At 58.5% G+C, this 18,314-nt stretch overlaps 10 protein-coding genes across 10 annotated transcripts; 4 read left to right on the top strand and 6 right to left on the bottom strand.

Moving 5' to 3' along the window:
• Window positions 1-806: 806 nt before the first annotated feature.
• Window positions 807-1,982, bottom strand: SDRG_02520 (hypothetical protein; the record flags this gene model as incomplete). The annotated part of the gene is made up of 2 exons (XM_008608114.1): window positions 807-1,435; window positions 1,480-1,982. Coding segments are annotated over 2 exons (1,067 nt in total), but the record flags the coding sequence as incomplete, so codon positions are not given.
• Window positions 1,983-2,142: 160 nt separating this feature from the next.
• SDRG_02519 (hypothetical protein) lies at window positions 2,143-2,751 on the bottom strand (the record flags this gene model as incomplete). The annotated part of the gene is made up of 1 exon (XM_008608113.1): window positions 2,143-2,751. The coding sequence occupies one exon, from the start codon at window positions 2,749-2,751 to the stop codon at window positions 2,245-2,247; it is 507 nt and encodes a 168-aa protein (XP_008606335.1). The 3' UTR covers window positions 2,143-2,244.
• A 392-nt stretch (window positions 2,752-3,143) lies between these two features.
• SDRG_02518 (hypothetical protein) lies at window positions 3,144-4,059 on the top strand (the record flags this gene model as incomplete). The annotated part of the gene is made up of 1 exon (XM_008608112.1): window positions 3,144-4,059. The coding sequence occupies exon 1, from the start codon at window positions 3,226-3,228 to the stop codon at window positions 4,057-4,059; it is 834 nt and encodes a 277-aa protein (XP_008606334.1). The 5' UTR covers window positions 3,144-3,225.
• Window positions 4,060-4,292: 233 nt separating this feature from the next.
• On the top strand, window positions 4,293-5,060 carry SDRG_02517 (hypothetical protein). The gene has a single exon (XM_008608111.1). The coding sequence runs from the start codon at window positions 4,374-4,376 to the stop codon at window positions 4,899-4,901; it is 528 nt and encodes a 175-aa protein (XP_008606333.1). The 5' UTR covers window positions 4,293-4,373; the 3' UTR covers window positions 4,902-5,060.
• A 1,155-nt stretch (window positions 5,061-6,215) lies between these two features.
• On the top strand, window positions 6,216-6,993 carry SDRG_02516 (hypothetical protein; the record flags this gene model as incomplete). The annotated part of the gene is made up of 5 exons (XM_008608110.1): window positions 6,216-6,392; window positions 6,432-6,459; window positions 6,518-6,587; window positions 6,640-6,767; window positions 6,965-6,993. 5 exons carry the CDS (start codon window positions 6,216-6,218, stop codon window positions 6,991-6,993), a joined length of 432 nt encoding a protein of 143 aa, XP_008606332.1.
• Window positions 6,994-7,177: 184 nt separating this feature from the next.
• On the bottom strand, window positions 7,178-8,311 carry SDRG_02515 (hypothetical protein). The gene has a single exon (XM_008608109.1). It carries the CDS (start codon window positions 8,287-8,289, stop codon window positions 7,282-7,284), a length of 1,008 nt encoding a protein of 335 aa, XP_008606331.1. The 5' UTR covers window positions 8,290-8,311; the 3' UTR covers window positions 7,178-7,281.
• A 365-nt stretch (window positions 8,312-8,676) lies between these two features.
• Window positions 8,677-13,327, bottom strand: SDRG_02514 (hypothetical protein). Its single transcript, XM_008608108.1, has 8 exons — window positions 13,154-13,327; window positions 13,010-13,109; window positions 12,706-12,961; window positions 12,504-12,659; window positions 12,324-12,460; window positions 11,468-12,276; window positions 11,171-11,422; window positions 8,677-11,121 (listed from the first exon to the last, which is right to left on the bottom strand). The coding sequence occupies exons 1-8, from the start codon at window positions 13,283-13,285 to the stop codon at window positions 8,707-8,709; spliced, it is 4,257 nt and encodes a 1,418-aa protein (XP_008606330.1). The 5' UTR covers window positions 13,286-13,327; the 3' UTR covers window positions 8,677-8,706.
• Window positions 13,328-13,363: 36 nt separating this feature from the next.
• Window positions 13,364-14,883, bottom strand: SDRG_02513 (hypothetical protein). The gene has a single exon (XM_008608107.1). It carries the CDS (start codon window positions 14,807-14,809, stop codon window positions 13,421-13,423), a length of 1,389 nt encoding a protein of 462 aa, XP_008606329.1. The 5' UTR covers window positions 14,810-14,883; the 3' UTR covers window positions 13,364-13,420.
• A 425-nt stretch (window positions 14,884-15,308) lies between these two features.
• On the top strand, window positions 15,309-16,609 carry SDRG_02512 (hypothetical protein; the record flags this gene model as incomplete). The annotated part of the gene is made up of 3 exons (XM_008608106.1): window positions 15,309-15,611; window positions 15,659-15,826; window positions 15,872-16,609. 3 exons carry the CDS (start codon window positions 15,309-15,311, stop codon window positions 16,607-16,609), a joined length of 1,209 nt encoding a protein of 402 aa, XP_008606328.1.
• Window positions 16,599-18,206, bottom strand: SDRG_02511 (adenosinetriphosphatase). Its single transcript, XM_008608105.1, has 9 exons — window positions 18,013-18,206; window positions 17,744-17,964; window positions 17,653-17,695; window positions 17,554-17,604; window positions 17,450-17,504; window positions 17,225-17,405; window positions 17,060-17,183; window positions 16,900-17,011; window positions 16,599-16,846 (listed from the first exon to the last, which is right to left on the bottom strand). Exons 1-9 carry the CDS (start codon window positions 18,188-18,190, stop codon window positions 16,630-16,632), a joined length of 1,182 nt encoding a protein of 393 aa, XP_008606327.1. The 5' UTR covers window positions 18,191-18,206; the 3' UTR covers window positions 16,599-16,629.
• Between the last annotated feature and the right edge of the window lie 108 nt (window positions 18,207-18,314).

Genomic DNA, 18,314 nt, shown 5'->3' with positions numbered 1-18,314 from the left:
TCCACCCACACGCCTCGCCCTCGCGACGGCTTAGTCTCGCCGCTGCCGCCAGTCACAACACGCTTCGAATCAAAAGGCCACCTACCAAAAGCACTACAGTGTAAATTCAATGTAAATAGACTCACTTCAACAACAACGAGGTACATCTGCTACAATTGTGCGAACCAGAAGGATGAGTAACAGTTCGACCACAATCGGTCGCCCACTCTCTCAGGGCTCGGTTGCACGACGGCAAGTCCGTCACTTACAGACCCATACTTGTGCTCTCCGACAGGTGTATATTAGCATAGCGGAGGCAGCTCACTTCTTATTTTGGTTTCCCGACCAAACAAGTGTTCTTTTCGTATGTTCTTCCATCGCAACTAAAATGATGTACAGTACCTGGTATACTATTAGTACACTGTAATATGGTCCATATGGTATGGACCATAGTGCTCGTGGACCACGATTCCCTGTGGACCATAGTGCGTCGATATACATGCGGCAGGGCGGAAGTGATATGCTATCACTTGGATATCCATCAGCGAAATGATCTAAGTGCTCAAGAGGAAACGCACACATTTTTACAGCGTTGTGCAGTGCTACTTGGTAGCTGCCAATCGCATGTCCGACTTGAATCAGATGGTTCAATTATGGTGGGTTAGGGTTATCTTGAACGGAACGCCCGTTCAACTTGCAGCCAACCATGCAAGAATACGCACTCTGCTCCAAATACTGACGCTGCAATCGTCCACCACACATCACGCGCCGCTCAGCTGCTCTGTCGCGTGTGTGGGCGGCGCAAGCTGGCGGCGCACATTTTGTCATTTCGTGTTGCCGCTGTATCAGCGACCAATATTGGGCTTGTTTCAAATATATCAAGCGCTTTCTTTTAAATTCCGTTTGCAAAGATAGCGTCGACGTTCGTCGGTAGCGCGTGAGCGTCTTGGAGGATGTGGTAAAAGCCATCTGCGTCGCCTTCGCTCGCCTTGCGCTCGAGACGCAATTGAGCTTTGCGAAGAAATTGAAAAAATTTGACTTCGGGCGCCGAAAAGTCCGGGTGCCACACGTCCAGGACGAGCACGAGCCGGCTTTGGCTACCGTGGTCGTTCCATGCCTCGTGCTCAAACGAGTCGTCAAACACAAAGCACTCGCCTTCCTTGACGACAATGACGTCGTCGCCGACGCGGAGGCGACACGCGTCGCCACTTGGCACAACGAGCGGCAAGTGCACGCGCAGCTTCTTGTTGGTGGGGCCGTGGTGCTTGGTGATGTGCGTCTTGGGTGCCAGTGCGGAGAAGAAGGCGTGCTCGTACTGGTGCGGAATGCTCTGGAGAAGCGCAGTCGTGATCGGGCACCGCGCCCGCTGCGAGGCGTAGTCGACGTCGTGGAGGAACAAATAGTAGACATTCCAGTCACCGGCGTCGTGGCTAACGCTTCCGATTCCGTCTGCAGCCTAATGGACGTTTGAGCTGCAAGTTACGACGAGGCAGCACTCACCGGTCGAACGCCCGCCCATGTCGGCGCGCGGTACGGCTGAAAGCCCGTCGGGTCGTTCTTCAAGTCGAGAAGCTCTTTTCGAATGAGCGGAAACGCAGCTTCGAGGGTTTTGATCCAAGGAAAGAGATCGTGGTTCTGCCACACGGGCGTCGCCCGCAAGCCAGGAAGCACGTTTGGGCAGCCGCGCTGCCACGGTGACATGTTGCTCGGGCGGCGCTGGTGGTTGAGCTGCATAAGTGCCCACTTCCGCAAGCGACTGAGCTTCCCCGTGCTGTCGGTCGCGGCCTTGGTGAGCCAGAGGTAGGCAATGTTTTCGCCGAGCGGTGTGAGGCCCCAGGCCCGCGTGAGCTCGTGGAGGCGCGCCTCCAGGTCAGCCTTGTCGGTGATGGCCTCATACACCATGGCACCCGTATCACACGTCGTCTCGGCAGAGCTCATGCTGTCGGCTTTGACGCTGCTCGGTCCTTGCATGCCACCAAATCTTTCGAAGCGACGTGGCATTCTGGATCCATTTTCCAATTTTGTTCGATTGGTTCGAATTTCGAAGCACTTTCCAGATACAAAGTTGAAGTGAAAACATACATTCTCTGTGTAGCGGGCATGGGCCAAAGTCGCTCGCTAAAGTGCTTGCCGCCGACCAAACGCAAATCTTGAACAGAATCGAGCAGTAATCGTCGTATGTACACTAATATTATATATATTTATGGACAATCGTATGCGTGAACTACAGATCTACAGTCCAATTTGCTGCGTCGGCAGTCTTTTCTACGTGTGCGCAACCGGCGACGCCTTGGCCACGACAAAGTCTTGGATCGATCGCAGCTGCACAAGAGCATCCTCCAGCTCTGCGACGTTATTGGCGTCCATTGGAAGAGTACGAAAGCCAAAGACGGACACTTGCTTGAGCTTGAAAATCGCGCCAAGCGCAGCGGACGTGAGCGGAACGACGCAGATCGGGACGTTAAGCTGAACCGCCATGACAGCCACATGGCTGCACATGCCAAGCACCGGCGCATCCGAGGACATGACGACAACACGCGCGAGGCGGTGCTCGAGGAGCCGCGAGACTTCGTTGACACCAATCGCAATTGGCCGCAGCGGCTTGAGAAGCGACTTGGTCGGCTCGTTCAGGACGAGCGCACCGGCTTCTTTGGCCACACGGTCCACAAGGATTTCCGCTTCCTCCTTCTCCATGGGTGTAAACGGTAGGAAGAGGTCGCGCGGCCGAGCCTGGACCTTCTCCTGCTGCGCGCGGGCTCGCAGCGTCGCCATGTTGAATAATCTCTGCGCCAATCACTTTGCACTTCCGGATACACGCCCAAAATTATCCGTACTGCGATCTTTCCGGTCTCCCGCCACGACTTCGCGTCATCAGTGGAGTGGAAGCTTGGCCGCCAAGCCGCACCTCCATAGATCCTCGAGATGCACATGTCGCTGCCGGGCTGGTGCCACCGGCAGTGGCTTTGAATGTTCTTTATGTGCGCTCGTAACGCGGAGGTTCGATTGCGCGATGCCAGCCCATGATGTCATTGTCTTGCGACTATGTGACTCGACTCGTATACCAGTAACCCAGCAGTTGAGTGGCCAAGGTGGGCTAGGAATCTCCTTCGTAATCGAACTCGAGTGCACGGAACCTTCGGCCAATACCAACAAACGAGCAAGTGGTTGTCTCAACGCCAGCGGTCTATATTTTGATGCGTTCTAAATTAGCGCCACTTGACGGCTGACACAAAACAACCGACAGTCATGGTCCTCGTGCTCCAAGCGATCCTCGTTGGCGTCTTTATCGGTGTCGTTGTCGCGGGCAGCCTCGCGTACATCCTATACCGCCACTGCCGCCGCCAAGCACCTGTGGGCGACACTTACTTTGCCTATCCGTCAAGAGCGCAACCCGTGCTGGCGACCATCTACCGTGGCGGTTGCAGCATCTTTTACATCGTCATCTTACTTCTCGAGCTCGTCGAAAATGGGTTCTCGATCTACAAGTACTATACGATCTGGAACTTTACACTGCAGCTCGTTTACTTTGTGTGGGCGACGACGTTCTCGCTTCGGCTCGCGATGCTGCCGGCCAAGGCGCCGATCCTTGTGACGTCCGAGCTCCGAACGCTCAACACCCTCTTTGGCTGGGTCCTCCCCGTGAGCTTTGTTGTTCTTATTGTCTTTTGGGCATTGCTCTACGGGCCTGGCTATGCCCTCTCGCCCTACTCGGTCTCCGAGCACGCCGTCAACAACGTGCTCTTGCTGCTAGAGTTTGCCGCCAACGACTTTTACGTCGGCAAAGCCAGCATCGTGTATGCGTGTCTGCTCTGGCCGGCGCTCTACGCGGCTTGGGCCTGCCTCTCGTACGCCACGTGGCTCGGGTCGTGGCCGTACAAGTTTCTGGACCTCGACAAGACCAGCGCGATAGGCTGGTACATTGGCGTGCTCGTTGGTCACTTCATCCTCTTTGGTGTCGCGTACCTTCTCAGCGTGCTCAAGCGTAAGCTCAAGCCGTCGCTTATGACGACGCCCCCCAACCTTGCCGAGCCACTGCCCGTCAGCACCGCGGACCTCGACTCGATTCAAATCGCTTCATAAAAACAACACGTCATTGGACTCTGCTTTTGTACGACAAGGATATAACGAACTCATCCTTGCAAAACTGATGTCCACACCACCTTGCTGAACAGCGCAAGAGGTTTGCTCAATGGCAACGGTGCAGGTCGTGCGCCCGTCCTACTGGCGCTATCTCTTGCGTGTGGCACTGTGCCAAAAAGCCAGCGTGTCGAAATGGTGGGAGCGCCGTATTTCATTAGATTTGAGGGCTCAGAACCGCATCGTAACCGGTTCCACTTGCGAACCGTATAAATCCGGTTACCGTGGTCAGACCGCCGGATACGCTAGTTTGCACAATGGCTCTGAAGCACGACGACGAGGCCGCGGTCGACGCGCCGGCCATCGATGTCGCTCGCGACCGGTTCCCGTTCTGCATCGTGTGGTCGCCGCTGCCGGTCATCACGTGGTTCCTCCCGTTCATTGGGCACATGGGCATCGGTGACTCACACGGCGTCATTTACGACTTTGCCGGCCCGTACCACATTGGCGAAGACGATTTTGCCTTTGGGCGGCCGACGCGGTACCTTCGCCTCTCGCTGCCCGAGAGCCTCTCGGCCGACGACTGGGACGACGGCGTCCGCGCCGGCTGCGCAGTCTACTGCAAGCGCATGCACAACATTTGCTGCGACAACTGCCACTCGCACGTCGCGCGCTGCTTGGAGTCTATGGGCTTTCCACGCCCCTCTGGCGGCTGGAACATGATCTACCTCTGCTTCTACGTGCTGTTTTGCGGCTCGTTTGTCAACGCCAAGGGCGCGCTGCTTACATGGGGACCATTCCTCGCCCTTGTCGCGCTTGCGATCCTATGGCATATCGTCGCCTAAGCGCTTGACACTTCTACATGGTGTTGTCTGTTGACTCTGTGTTCACTGCAATATATGTTCGAGGGGTGGAAGAGACAGGGACCAAAACCAGAATTATAAATTCGAAATATTGTTAGCTCGAGGTAAGTTGCGAAGCTTGCCGTAGAGTACCTTCCGTTAAATCATTAGTGTATGGGGCTCACAGTGGCGAGTTCAAGTCAAGTAGCTCGGTCTCGACGTCCTCGAGGCTTCGTGGGAACCTGCGGCTGACATGGCCACGGACGTACCCAAGATCATGGCGGTTTTCCTTCGCTCTGCCGCCTGTCAATGTCGCCAAGATGCATTCTGCTCTTCGCGCGGCTCACCCCGGGGTCGTGTTATACATGGGGGAATGCTGTGTCGACGTGGAGGTCCATGGCCGTCCTGCCTTCCTATTCACTGGCAGATTGTCTCAACTCCGAGTGGACAGCCATCCAATTCAGTTTTTCGTTTTGTCTGTGAAGAGCGGTGCATCCTCCTCAGGCGCAGACCTTGCGTCGGCATTCAACCCCGACAGCACAACACATATTACCAGCGCTCGAGACCTCTAAACGCAGGCAAACGTCAAGTTGCAAAAGTGTATGTCATGTTTCGTCTTTTTACGAGTTTCATTTGTAGCCAATTGGAAGCAATTTAGATGTATGGAGCTCTACGTCACGAACCAACGACGCATGCAATTTCCTGCGAATATAGGACGAACACCCGAGACCTTTAAAGACAAGCAAACGGCAAGTTGCAAAAAGAGAAGAAACATTTTGACTGCGTTTGAAGGTCTCGGGCGTTCGTACTAAATTCGCAGGACGTTGCATGCATCGATGGAGCGTGGCGTAGTGCTCCATACATCCAAACTGCTTCCAATTGGCTACAAATGAAACTCGTAAAAACAAGAAACATCACATACACTTTTCTAACTTGACGTTTGACTGCGTATGAAGGTCTCGGGCGTTGGTACTACACTCTCAGGACCAACGACGCATGCAATATCCTACGTGCATATTACCAGCGCTCGAGACCTCTAAACGCAGGCAAACGTCAAGTTGCAAAAGTGTATACTGGACGATCCTATCAAGTTCACTGCTCGGTGTTGGTTAAAGCTTCAAAGGACAACTCATGCTGCCCGCGATCATGGCCCGCGATGAGTCCGACTCCATTGCCGGCACGTGGCAGCTTGTTTAAGAAACGGAGGGTAGATTGCGTTGGTCTAGTGATACAAAGCCTATAGAGACTACTGCAGACTAAAAACACACGACGTACCACGTGGCAGGCCGTGATCCCAATCCGCATTTTTCAAAAGCCATGGCGCCGTTCACATCAATTACGCGCGCCGGCTCATACGCCAAGATCTCGGCCGGCGTGACATGTGTGCGTGAGGGCACGTACGCTGGCATGTTCTTGGAATCTGCGAAAGCGCGGCGCGGCCCGCTCGGGTACATGATACGCAGCTACGACAAGCTTTTGCGCGAGGCCGAGTCCGTTTGCGTGCGCCTCTGTCTCGTGCTTGGCGGCCTCTAGCTGCTCTTGCCCGTCATCCTCACACCGCGTACGGCCCTTTCTCTTCCATTCTTCTCTTTCTCGACTGATAAGTCTTGTGTTCTTAGTGTTTGTCTACTGGAAGGTCGACGATTCGATCGACTGGGACTGGGCCACCGTGATGGTGTTTGTCTCCTGGTACGTGGAAACGGAACGCACGATAGAGACGAGTAACTCGCTCTCTGCTTAGCAATGGCACTCTGACGTGGCTCTGCGGATTTGTGTTGCATCTCTTTGTCGTGCTGCGCCTCGACGACCTTGTGGACTGGTCCTGGATCTGCATTATTATTCCGATCTACGTCTCCTTGCTCGACTGGGGTAGCTTTGCCGGCAATGCTTCCCTAGCGCTTCAACTCACTTTTGTGGCGCGAAAACTGGACCACCACACCAATTCGTCGTGGTTGAAAGTCCAATTTCTGACGTGCCGTCGCGGCCGCGTTCTTTTTCCTCGTACGCCTCCATCTATCGATGACGCTTACGAAAACTGTAGTATTGATTCGCCAATACTGTCGTAGGTGTTTCTCCGGTGCATCGCGTGCTATAGACATAACTCGCTATACATGCGCTAGACCGGCCTCGCGAGTCTCGTTTTTGGGCTCTTTTTGCAAGTACTGTTCCTTGTTCGGCTTGCGTCAGCCACGTTCTCGGCCGTGTACATCATTCTGCCGTGGTTTATTCTCTATGGTCTCGTGGTTCTTGCGGTACGTACTCTTGTGTCCGCAATGACGACGAAGATGGCGAGTTTTCAGAGTAGTATAATAAATGTATTGTTTTCACCGTGCAAGCCGAACGTCACCGATGCGTCGTGCTACATCCAATAAAAGCCGTAAGTCTACTCGGTGTACGACGCGACGGCGCGCAGCTCTGGCGCGCGTTCGTGCAAAATGTGCCCGACGGCTTCTCCGTTCACTTCAATGATACTCGAGAGCCCTGCTGCCTCCAGCAACGCGACCATGTCGTCAGGCGGGCCATCGACGTGCACTTGGCCGACCACCGGCGCGAGCTCGGCCACAGATTGAAGCGCGATGAGGTTCGGTGTGTGGGTGAGGACGCTCAGCAGCCGCGTCCGGCCGTCGCAAACTGGGTGCTGGAAGAGCACGCACGTCGTGCACAGCGCCGTCCAGAGCGGCGGTACGTCAACTTGAGCCGTCGCAAAGTCGAGTGAGACAAAGGCGGGGCGCGCTGTCGAGGTCGGGGCGCGCCACAGCGACAAGCGCGGGTCCATGGGCGCCACTCGCTCCTTGAGGATCGGCTCCAAAATCGCCACGACTGACTCGACCGGGTCGCCGAGGCGCATCGTCGTCGGCGCCCCAAGCATGCACGCCGGGTCCATGATGCGCCCGTATGCGTCCAAGTAGTCGCGCGAGCCGGCGTGCTCGATGAAGGCGCGCTCGTCCAGATACACCTCGGTGAACTCGACCCAGACCGGCGACTGCTGCAGCGATTCCGGCAACGACGCGTCGGGGGACAAGTCCAAGCGATTCATATCGAGCCCGTATTTGCGCAGGTCGGCCTCGACGGCGGCGCGGTGGACACCAACCTGCAATTTCTTGACGGCGGCGCTCAGCCACGGGTGCTCGCCGGCCGTCAAGGCCATGGGAGCGGGCGGGATCATGGACGAAAGGCGAAAAAAGTAGGTCGGTACGCACGGCGTGTCGCGGTGCGTGGCACGGGCGCAGGCAGCGAGGGCGGCGAGGAGTCGGCGGGCTGCGTCGAGGTCGGGCGCGCGCCAGAACACGTGGAGAAGGAACGCCTCGCCGTCGTAGTGCTCGACGGTGCCTTTGGGAGCAGCAAGCAGCGCGGTCATGGACGTCGGAGCTTTGTAGATGCGGGTGGTCATCGTGTGCAAGGCAAGATCGAAAATGACTTCCTCAATTTGATTTGGCAGCGCCATGATGACGCCCCTGACAATGGACCCAATCGGAGTGACCACCATTCTGCTGCATCGTGATTGGCTACCATGTTGCATCGTGATTGGCAACCATATCTGCGTGGGGTTTGGCCACAATGCGAATCATCTTCACCAAGGGTCAATAATCAGATTATTGACCCTTGTCTTCACTGCTACCAGACCAACTGCGGCCAGATTGTCCTTAGGCGCCGTTTCGTCAGCGAAATACCTAGCCCTAGCAGCTCTAAACCATGCTCCTGACACCCTGGTGTGAGCCAAGGAGCAAACCAAGTCGACCAACCCGTTCAGACCGATGCCCGCCACACGCCAACGAAGTTGTGGAGTTGCATAATATTCACAGTCGAGTTACTTTCGGCGGGGACTCGCGTCGGCTTCGTCCGCAATGTCTTCGTCGAGTTCTTCGTCGTCGTTCTTGCCGCCGTCGTCGTCCTTGGCTTCCGGGCGGCTCTTGGTCGGAAGCGGCACGTCGTTGAGGATCTTGCTCGACACATACCCCTTGAGCGGAATGTTGCGGCTGCGCATCGCATCCAATAGCTCGGCGACCTGGTCCTTGTCGCCGCTCGCGTACGCCTGTTGCACCAGGAGCCCAAATGCGTCGCCGAGTCGGACGGCCGAGTCGACGTCCGGCTCTTCCAGCAGTGCGTGGACGAGGCGCACCATCTCGGTCGGGTCCGCCTTGGCCGCGCTCTGCGCATCGGCGAACGCCGCCATGAGTTGCCCACGGCGCTCCAGCTGGGCAAGTCGCTTGTCCTTGCCAGCGCTCGTGGCTTTGGCAAGCACTTTGGCAGCTTCCGCGAGGTACGTTTGGGCTTTTGTGTAGTCCTTGGCGTCGTCAATCTCGACGTTGGCGTTGGCTTCGTAAAAGCCCGTCAGCGCCTCGAACGCTTTGGCTTTGGTGTAGAAGCCCACAATGTTTTTGGCCAAGTCCGAGTCCTTCGCCCAATTGAGCGTCTGGAGGTAGTTGGCTGCGAGCACATAAATGTCATTGTTGCGCGAGACGTTGGCGAAGAAGATGACCTTCTCCGTGTCGCCCGACTTGAGGAGACACTTCATCGCTTTGAGTTTGGCGCCAGCTTGCGTATACTTCTTGGTCGCTAAGTGGTACGAGCCTTGGTGCTTGCAGCATTTGGCGATCTTCATCAACAGCTCGTTTCGGCGCTTTGTGCCGGCCGGGTCGTCGTCGGGCTTCGGCGGTGTGAGCTTCTCGGCCATCTCCTCGGTGATCTTGACCTTGTGGGCCACGCACATGTCGAGTGCGTCCGGCACGCGCTGCGCCAAAATGAGTAGCGGCACGGCCTTGGCGTGCTGTCCGTTCTGGGCAAAGAAGTCGGCGCACTTGCTTAAAATCGCCGGCGACGTGCCGGTCGCGGCGCCGAGCTCGTCCGCGATCGTGTGCAGCTCGTCAAAGAGCGACGCTTGGAAGCAGAGCTCGAGCGCCTTGGCCACATAGCCGCCCTTGTGGTACAACGCGACAGCCTTTTCGTGCTCGCCTTTGGCTTCAAAGTACTGGGCACATTCGAGCATCGGACCCGGCTTGCTCAATAGCGCGTACTGCATGAGGTCGCCGTCGAGGTTGTGTTCGCGGCTGAGCCGGATCGCGTGGCCGTAGCTGCCGCTGAGCGCGTAAAACTGAATCGCCTTGCCGACGTCGTCGTGGGCCTCGAATTGGCGCGCCAAGTGGTACGCGGCCGCGCGGTTGTTGGTGTTGGCGACGACTTGACCGGCCGCGTCAAAGTCCTTCTTGAAGCACAGCACGCGCACGAGCGAGAGATAGTCCTTTGCGCGGCGATAGCAGACCGCAGCGGCGTCGAATTCGTGGTTGGACTCTTGGTACTGCGCCCACCAGAGGAGGAGCGCCGGGTCGTCCGTCTTGCTCGCATATGTGTCGAGCATCTCGAGCTTCCCGAGGCCAAACAGCATCCGCGGAATGTCTTTGGCGGCCGTGCCCGCAAGCTCAAAGTGCCGCATCGCGTCCTTGAGGTTGCCTTCGTCCTCGAGGTGCTTGGCATACGCAAAGTGCGTGCTCTTGAGATGGATGCGGTCGCGCTTGGTCGCAACTTCAATTGCTTTCGACCAAAACCCCGCGGCTTGATACAGCTTGTTGAGCAAATCGAACCGGTTCGACTCCTTGTAAAGCCGCGCCGCGTCGTCAAGGAGCCCAAGCTGGATGGCCACCATGGCAATAGGCACTTCCACCGGCGCCGTTGGGCGGGCGGCTGCATCGACCGCCGCCGCCCCGCGCGCATGACCCATGTGGCCGAGGCACACTTGCGCGACGTCGAGGCGCTTGGTCTTGACGCACATGTGCGCCATGTTTTCCCACACAGACGTGTTCTGGATGAGCTTGACGGACCGGTACGCTTCGTCCATGTTGCCGATCGTCATAAAGTACGAAAAGTCGATGAGCGCTTGGCGCGTTGGCTCGTCGACTCGGTCGAGGCCGACGAAATCGCGCATGATCTTGGACCGCAGCAGCGCGACGGGCCCATCGCCGTCTTTTGCCTCGCGGCCATCCTGGTTGGAACTCAAGTAGAGACGGGGGACGTGCATGCCGAGCAGCGCCGAGTACTTGGCGTCCAGGTCAAAGTTGTCTTGCATCAAGAGACCGCGCTCGTTGGACGCAAAGAGGATCAGAATCTCCTTCTCGGCCGAGGACGCGAGGCGCGTCACATCCGCGCTGCTCTCACCGTCGCTCTTGGGCGGCGCGACGTCGTCCCTCGCGCCACTCGACTTGGCGCTACTCTGCTCGTCGTGTTTGGCCTACGTAAATGAATTTTCAATCCTGTTGACGTGTCATCGAGTCGAGTACGTGGAAGGTTTCGCACGCCACGAGCCGCGGCTCCTGCGGGTCCCAAAAGTGGGCGACTGGGTACCGCACTGGTCCGCAGTCGTACGACTGAAACACGTTGAGGTCCGTATTGAAGAGGTACACTTTGGTGTGCGGAATGCGAACACGTAACGTGCCCTCGACCGCGTCGACGAGGAAGGCGACGCGCGTACCGTCACAGTTGACGCTCAGCGAGTGCAGCATAGACTTTTCACTCACGCCCGAAAGGCCTTTCTACATATCTCACCGATAAGAAATGAGCACTCGAGCACGACGTACCATGATGTTGCCCATGCTGCCAAATGCCTTGGGCTCGCGCAGCGAGAGGTCAAAGACGCGAATGAGTCCTGTGTCGGTACCGACGGCGAGAAACTTGTTGTTGACGTGGAGCAGCATCGGCTTGCCCTCGGCCTCGGTGAAGCTCAGCTTGTTCTTGATCGTACCGCTGGCGTTGGTCACATGCACGTGGTTGCCATGCGTCAAGTAGACGGCGTCGCCGCGCAGCTGCATCGCACTCGCATTGCTCTTGAACGTGCCTGCCCGCTTGCCTTCCAGGTCGTTCTGGAGCTCAAACACCTCGGCTTTCGAGCCGTTCCAGACCAGGATCATGTTGCCGTCGTGGGCGAGGCCCTTGATGCGAATCGACGCGTCTAAGGATGCTTGGAGCACGGTGCCATTCGAGAACTTTTCAATCGAGAGTGCCATTGGTCGTGTCTGGATCACGGCCGTGTCGCCGCTCACGCACCGGTTCATAATGGCTTCGTGGAAGATGCTGACACCGGCGACAGGGGCGTGGCCGTAAATGTACGACGAGAGCGGACTCCACCCGAGCTTGACCACCGGCTGCCGCATGTCGGCGTGCGCGAGGAGTGCCCACTGCGTGACCTTTGGGCCGTTGCAGCGCCAAAAGACCACTTTGCCTTCGTTCGTGCCGGCCGCGAGAATGCGCTTGCGCGGGTTAAAGTCGAGTGCGCTCACACGGTCCGTCGACGGCAAGCCCGCGCTTGCGAGACTCAGAACAAAGTTTTCCTCTTTTTGGAGATCGCAAAAGCGAATCACTTGCTCGTTGGATGCCGTCGCCAAGAGACCTAGTCCTTGCGTAAACAGCAAACTCGGATAGTGTACTCGTGGGTACCGGGGCCGGCCCAAATGGCCTCCTTGAGCCCCGTATCGGCCGACACGCTAAGCTTGCCCTTCATGACGGGCTTGACCGTGCCATCCGAGGCGATCTGGAGCTGCACGAGTTGCGACGTGCGCGTAATCACCACGAGTCTAGCTCAACTTGATACCTCGATAAAAATGATGGAGACCGCACCGGTGCTTTTCTTCGTAAAACATCATGCAGTCGATCGCGTGGCTGAGCGTTTGGACGTCCGAGATGTGCCCCAAGTCGTCGGCGTAGTGCACCGAGCCAATGTCGCCGCCGAAGAAGAAGGACGGGCACGCTGCTGTCGCGGAGAAGGACACGTCGCTAGCAAGAGCGTCACCAAGAGCACCACATGTATATATGTATCTACCCTTTGGCCTCCTTCTCGCGCTTTTGCGGCGACACACAAAAGACGCACTGCGTCAAGCTGCCTTGGCGCGTGTACTGCGTCGCGAGCATCATTTGGCTGCGCGCGTCGACCTTCCAGACGGCGAGGATCCCGTTCTCATCGCCCGTGACGAGGCGGTTGCCGTACGGCGCCCATTTGAGCAGTGTGAGGCGGGTCGTGTGCGGCGAGTTGACTTCGCGCGCTGCATTCTCCTTGGGAATCCAGAGCGACACCATGCCTAGTATAGCCGAGCATAGGCGCTTATAGGCAAGCGACAGTGACGTACCGTCGCCCCATGCGACGGCGAGGGCCGTGCCCCGCGGCTGCCACGCGATCGACATGATGTCGGCCTTGCGCGAATGGACGGGCACTTGGAGTTTCTCGCCCTGCGTTACGAGGCTAAGCCCATTGCTCATCATGGACAGCGTACCTCATCGCTGAAAAAATGAACCTCGCGGTTGTCGAGCGCGACGGCCAAGATGGACTCGCTCTCGCTCCACGCCGAGCAGAGCTGCCGCGTGTTGGCGGGCAGGTCCACCAAGTAGTCGTAGAACAGCGCCATCCGAGATGATTATGCGTCGCTTCGACTTCTGCAAGATCGCGAGCCAGATCTTTGATGTCCAGCACGCACGTCTAAAACCACCCAACTGCAATCTGGCCTTTCCGTGTCATGGGCTGCTATTACTACATAAGTAAGCTACGGGCGGTCTTTGGGTGCTAGCGTCACGCGGCCCGCCACGCCGATCGCGCCCGCCTGGCGCTGGCACAGGGCCACGTCCGCAATCGTCATGTCGACGCGGCTGAGGTTGACGCGGAGGCGCGAGCCAGGCAGCGCACGCACGATCTTTTGCGCGCCCGCCGTCGTCACGAGCGTGTTGGACACGTCGAGCTGCGTGAGCGAGTGGATGCCAGCACGGACCAGCGCGTCGAGGCCGTCGTCGCCGAGTCGGTTGAGCTTGAGCGTCAAGTGCGTCAGCGTATTTGGGAGGCCACTCGCGAGCGCGGTCGCCCCCGCGTTGCCGATAAAGTTCATCGAGACGTCGAGGCACCGCAGACGCGGCATGTGGCGGAGGCTGGCGGCAACCCAGTGGCAGCCTTCATCCATCAGAAACGTCGAGGCCAGCATCAGGTGCGTCAGGCTACAGAGGCGTTCGAGGCGCGGCGCGAGCAGTCGCATCCCCATAACGCCAAGGTAGTTGTTGGAGAGACGGAGTGTCTGGAGCTGGGGGGCGCCGTCCAAAGCGAGACTGAGGTTGGGCATGTCGGCGGCCTTGAGCCCCGTGCAGTGGAGCTCAAGCCGACGTAGGCCTCGCGGCAGAGGCGCGCCGTTCAAGAGGACGACGCACATTTCTGGCGCGTTCGTGACGAGAAGCGCCTCGAGGCTGTGTGCGAGCTGCAACGCCGTGGGAAAGACGCCAGACGTCGGTGCTACACCAGCAATCTCGAGCTCTTGAGCGCTTTGCGCCGTCACCCACGTCGCCAGCTGCACTTCGTCCGCTGTTGTCAGGCGCATGGGTTGGTGCAGCAAATGCGTATACCCGAGTGTGAAGCGGGTGAGCTTCGGAAGTGCTGCAAGCACGGGCACAGCGTTCGTTGGCGATGTCCACGCGAGCTTGAAGTGCGTGAGGTTATGGCACTGGCGGAGCGCTGCCGCGGCCGCGACGACTTTAGTGGGTGAAAAGCTCTGGAGATTCAAGTAGCTGGACGTGAGGTGATTCGCGAACGTCTGCAGCGCCACGAGATGGTAGTTGCTAGGGGCAGCAGTATCGTACACGAGTATCCGCGTGCTCGGTAGCGCGGCCGCCGCCACCATATCCGTCAGTCCGAGGTCGTAGACTTTGACGCTGCGATAGAGCCCGATGCTGCCATGCAAGAGAGGCGCCAGCACTGACGTCGGCAGTCCCGACTTGCGCAAGCACAAGTCCGGCCAGACGTCGCTGGGCGGCAACATCGTCGCAAGCTCGCGCAGGCACACGAGACTCGGGCTCAGCGTCGGACATGCGTGCAAGAGCGCGGCCACCTGCGCTGGCTCCTGCACGAACGAGGCGACCGCGAGTAGCGGGCCACTGTCGAGGCGGTCGAGCATCGGTCGCAAAGGAGTGTCGAAATGTCCAGAGAATCAACGAGTTGCCAACGTCGTCGTCGGTTGAGCGCCGCCGGTGCGAGAAAGGAACGTTTGGGCAGCTTGCCACGTGCGACTGCATAAAGATCGGGATCTCCGCCGACTGTAACAACGCAACCGACGAAGCAAGTGCAACATTGGGAGCGCCGCAGTGGGCTGAGAGTGACATGATCACGACCTTCTTGGTCATCCCCATGCTCGCATACCAGCAAGTGTGGCCTCGCGAATGCTTACGTAAGCCAGAGAAAGGACAGGCCGGCCGTCGTCTTCGTCCTCTCCTGGGTATTTTGACCTCGTACGGTACATATACCCGGACGCTTGTACCGGTACCAATGAACTATTACATCATTTTGACGTGTCAAGTCGTTGGCGCCATCGTCACCAAGGCCCCGAGGCGCTCATGGCGGCGGTTCGATCCTCGGAAAAGCAATTCTTTTAGTTTGGTTCTGTGGTGCGTTTCGTCATGACCGATGCCGAGACCATCCTCGCGTTCCTGGACCGTCTTCTCTTGTCGGCGTATGCGACGCCGTACTTGACGTGCGGGCAGTGCAACAGTCTCAACTTTATCGACGTCGCCCAAATCCAAGGCATCCGCAACGATCTGCACCGCATCGGCGACTACGAGCGGCTCGTACCGTGTGTCGGCTGCGGGCGCACGATCTTTCTGCGCCCGGGCGTCGCCAGTTTGGCCGCCGAGATCGAGCACAAGACGCTGCTCGACGACGGCCACGAAAAGCAGCGCGAGCCCGCGGCCATCCACATTCAGGTACTTGCTCGTATCATGCGATCGCGATCCAAGCTAATGGCATGTAGCGCGTCGCGCGCGGGTACCTCGGGCGAAAGGAGGCCAAGGCGCGGCGCCAGGCCAAGCTCGAGTACGAGCGCAAGATCTTTCGCGCCGCCGCCTGCATCCAACGGCGGATCCGAGGCGTCGAGGCACGGACCCGATACCGCGTCGAGCAATGCATTGCCGTCATCCTCGTACGCTATCGACCTTGTCCTTCGCCTCCATGAGTGTGCGAGTAGAACACACACAAGTCAGTGTATGCGTTTGCAACGACCAACCAGCCCAACATGGGCCGGATCTTTTGGTATGAAAACGCCGCCGAGCTCGCAGTCTTTTCCACCGACTACCGCGAGTTTGTGCGCCGGACGGGCAACCGGCCACCGCTCTACCGCGTCGAGGCCAACGTCAAAGAGGTCGCGCGGCGCGTCTTGGCGCGCGAGAACTGCCTCGTTGCACGGATCCAAGCCGCATGGCGGGGGCTCACGACCCGCGTCGCGTACCTCGAGCTCAAGCGGCAGCTGGGCTGGCATCGCAGCAGCCGCATGGCGCCCGCGGTGCGGATTCAGCGCCTCGCCCGCATGCACGCCGACCGCCGGCGCCGCCCCGCGCCCGTGCCCAGCCGCGACGCGTGCCTCGCCGACTATTACACGATTTACACGGAGAAGACGCGGAGCGCACATGCTCGGCATCTGCAGCGGACGCTACTCGCCACGTACCGCGACCATGTGCAGCACAAGCGCGGCGCCAAGCTCGTGGGACTGCCCATCGAGCCCTTCCGCGTGTACAAAAACGACACGCTCTTCCCTCATAGTTGTAGCAACCAGCAGTCGAACAATGCAGTGGCCAAGTCGACAGCGCCAAAAGTGATGTCGGCCTTTCGCCGTGCCAAAGCCAAGCTCGATCGCGTCGCACTGCAGCCAGCATCGCTGCCCCAGCGACTGCGGCAAGAGGTGACCAACCAACGGAGCGATTCGTAATCCAAACACATCTTGTTGCGTCACGAGCTAGCGCCATGGGCGTCGTTCCAAGCGTCGAAACGACCGAGCGTGGCTTCCGACACACTAGGCCGCACGCGGCTAAGGGCAGCTGTAAAGTCGCTCATCGCTATCGGTCTGAGCTCGTCTTTGGAGATGTGGGCGAGGCGCGCGCCGACACTGCGCAGGGGGCCCATCGCTGCCTCCTTGCAGAGCTGCCGCACGTCGCTGCCCGAGAACCTGCACCGCGATTGCACAAGGTACATGAGCGTACGAAAGGAATATGCACTCACCCGCTCGTCTCGCGCACAATGCGTGCAATGTCGCGCGGTGTCAGCGTGCAGCTGTGCGGCTTGAGGGCGTGTAGTAAAAGAGCTTGTCGCGCCACTGCGTCCGGGAGGGGCACTAGACAGTGGCTGTGCGCCATCCCACTCGTTGCGATACGTCGACTACCGTAAATACGTTTTTCCAGCCGGCGCAGCAGCGCCTCGTCGAGCTCGAATGGAAGGTTCGTAGCGCCAAGAACGAGCACGCGGTCGGCGCTCCTGGAGGCAACCCCGTCCATTTGCACGAGAAACTACTCGTGTGTGAGACACCGCCATGCGGCAATGTATCAACTTGATTCTTGAGGCGGCGACTGGCTTCGTGTTCGCTGGCGCCGGCGCGGGCCGAGAGCACCGCATCGATTTCGTCCATAAAGATGACGGACGGCTGCAACTCGCGCGCCATCTCGAAGAGCGCGCGCACGAGCTTCTCACCTTCGCCCATCCACTTGGACGTGAGCGTCGATGCCGTGATGCTAATCCCAAAGGTATACATATTGAGGTAGAAAAAGCCCGGTACGAGAAGAACGTCGCCTTGGCCTCGGTCGCAATCGCCTTGGCCAGCATTGTCTTGCCTAGTAGTGGTACGATGCTAGCGATGACATAGTGTCAAGTCCTACGAACCAGTCCCCGGCGGGCCAAAGAGCAGCGCGCCTTTGGGTGGACTGCAAAGACCTAGGTGCGGGGCATGAGCTGTCGGTAGTAGTAGCGTGTGCTCGTCACCTGTAAAAAGATCGGGTCGAAGCGTCGGCAACACAATTGCTTCCTAGGGTCGCCTGAGCCCCACAACTTGATACGTCAGAGAATGTAGCACTTGAAGCGTCTGCTTGGCGAAGCTCAGTCCTGCAATGTCGTCCCAGTGCACGCCGGGTGACTTGTCCAGCACCTCGTCGAGAATCATGTGCGCGTACGGGTCATTCTGCGCAACGAGGCTGGACGTGGTCGGCGGCGGCGGCACTGCTAGGGCCTTGACCTGCTCGGCTCTTGTGATGTAGCCCTCGATCTTCTTCTTCCAGCTGCCTTGGTCGGGTACGCCTACGACGAGGGATGGAACAACTTTATCCATCGACAAGGCCTAAATACCTGGCAGCAACTCCAGCATGCGCTGGATGAGACGCGTGTAGAGCTCGAGCGCCTCGGCGTATGCGTGCGCCTCGTCTGCAGCCACTGCGCTCGTCGCAAGGCTCCGAAGCGCCGCCATGCGCGCGTCCTCGGGCTCCGGCGGCGTCGAGGACCGTCGACCAAAGCCAAAGAGATGCATGGCAATTCCGATCCAGTTTGCACGTGACTACAAACACGCAACGTCGACGGGGCATTTGTCCCAAATGTCCCACGTGGGATATGGGCAAAATATTGTGGGCAGAACCGGTTAGTCTCAACTGCAG

Source organism: Saprolegnia diclina (genome assembly GCF_000281045.1).
Source record: "Saprolegnia diclina VS20 unplaced genomic scaffold supercont1.6, whole genome shotgun sequence".
Classification (NCBI taxonomy): Eukaryota; Oomycota; class Saprolegniomycetes; order Saprolegniales; family Saprolegniaceae; genus Saprolegnia; species Saprolegnia diclina.
The sequence above is the reverse complement of the archived record's forward strand: the minus strand, read 5'-3'. Positions and strand labels throughout refer to the sequence as shown.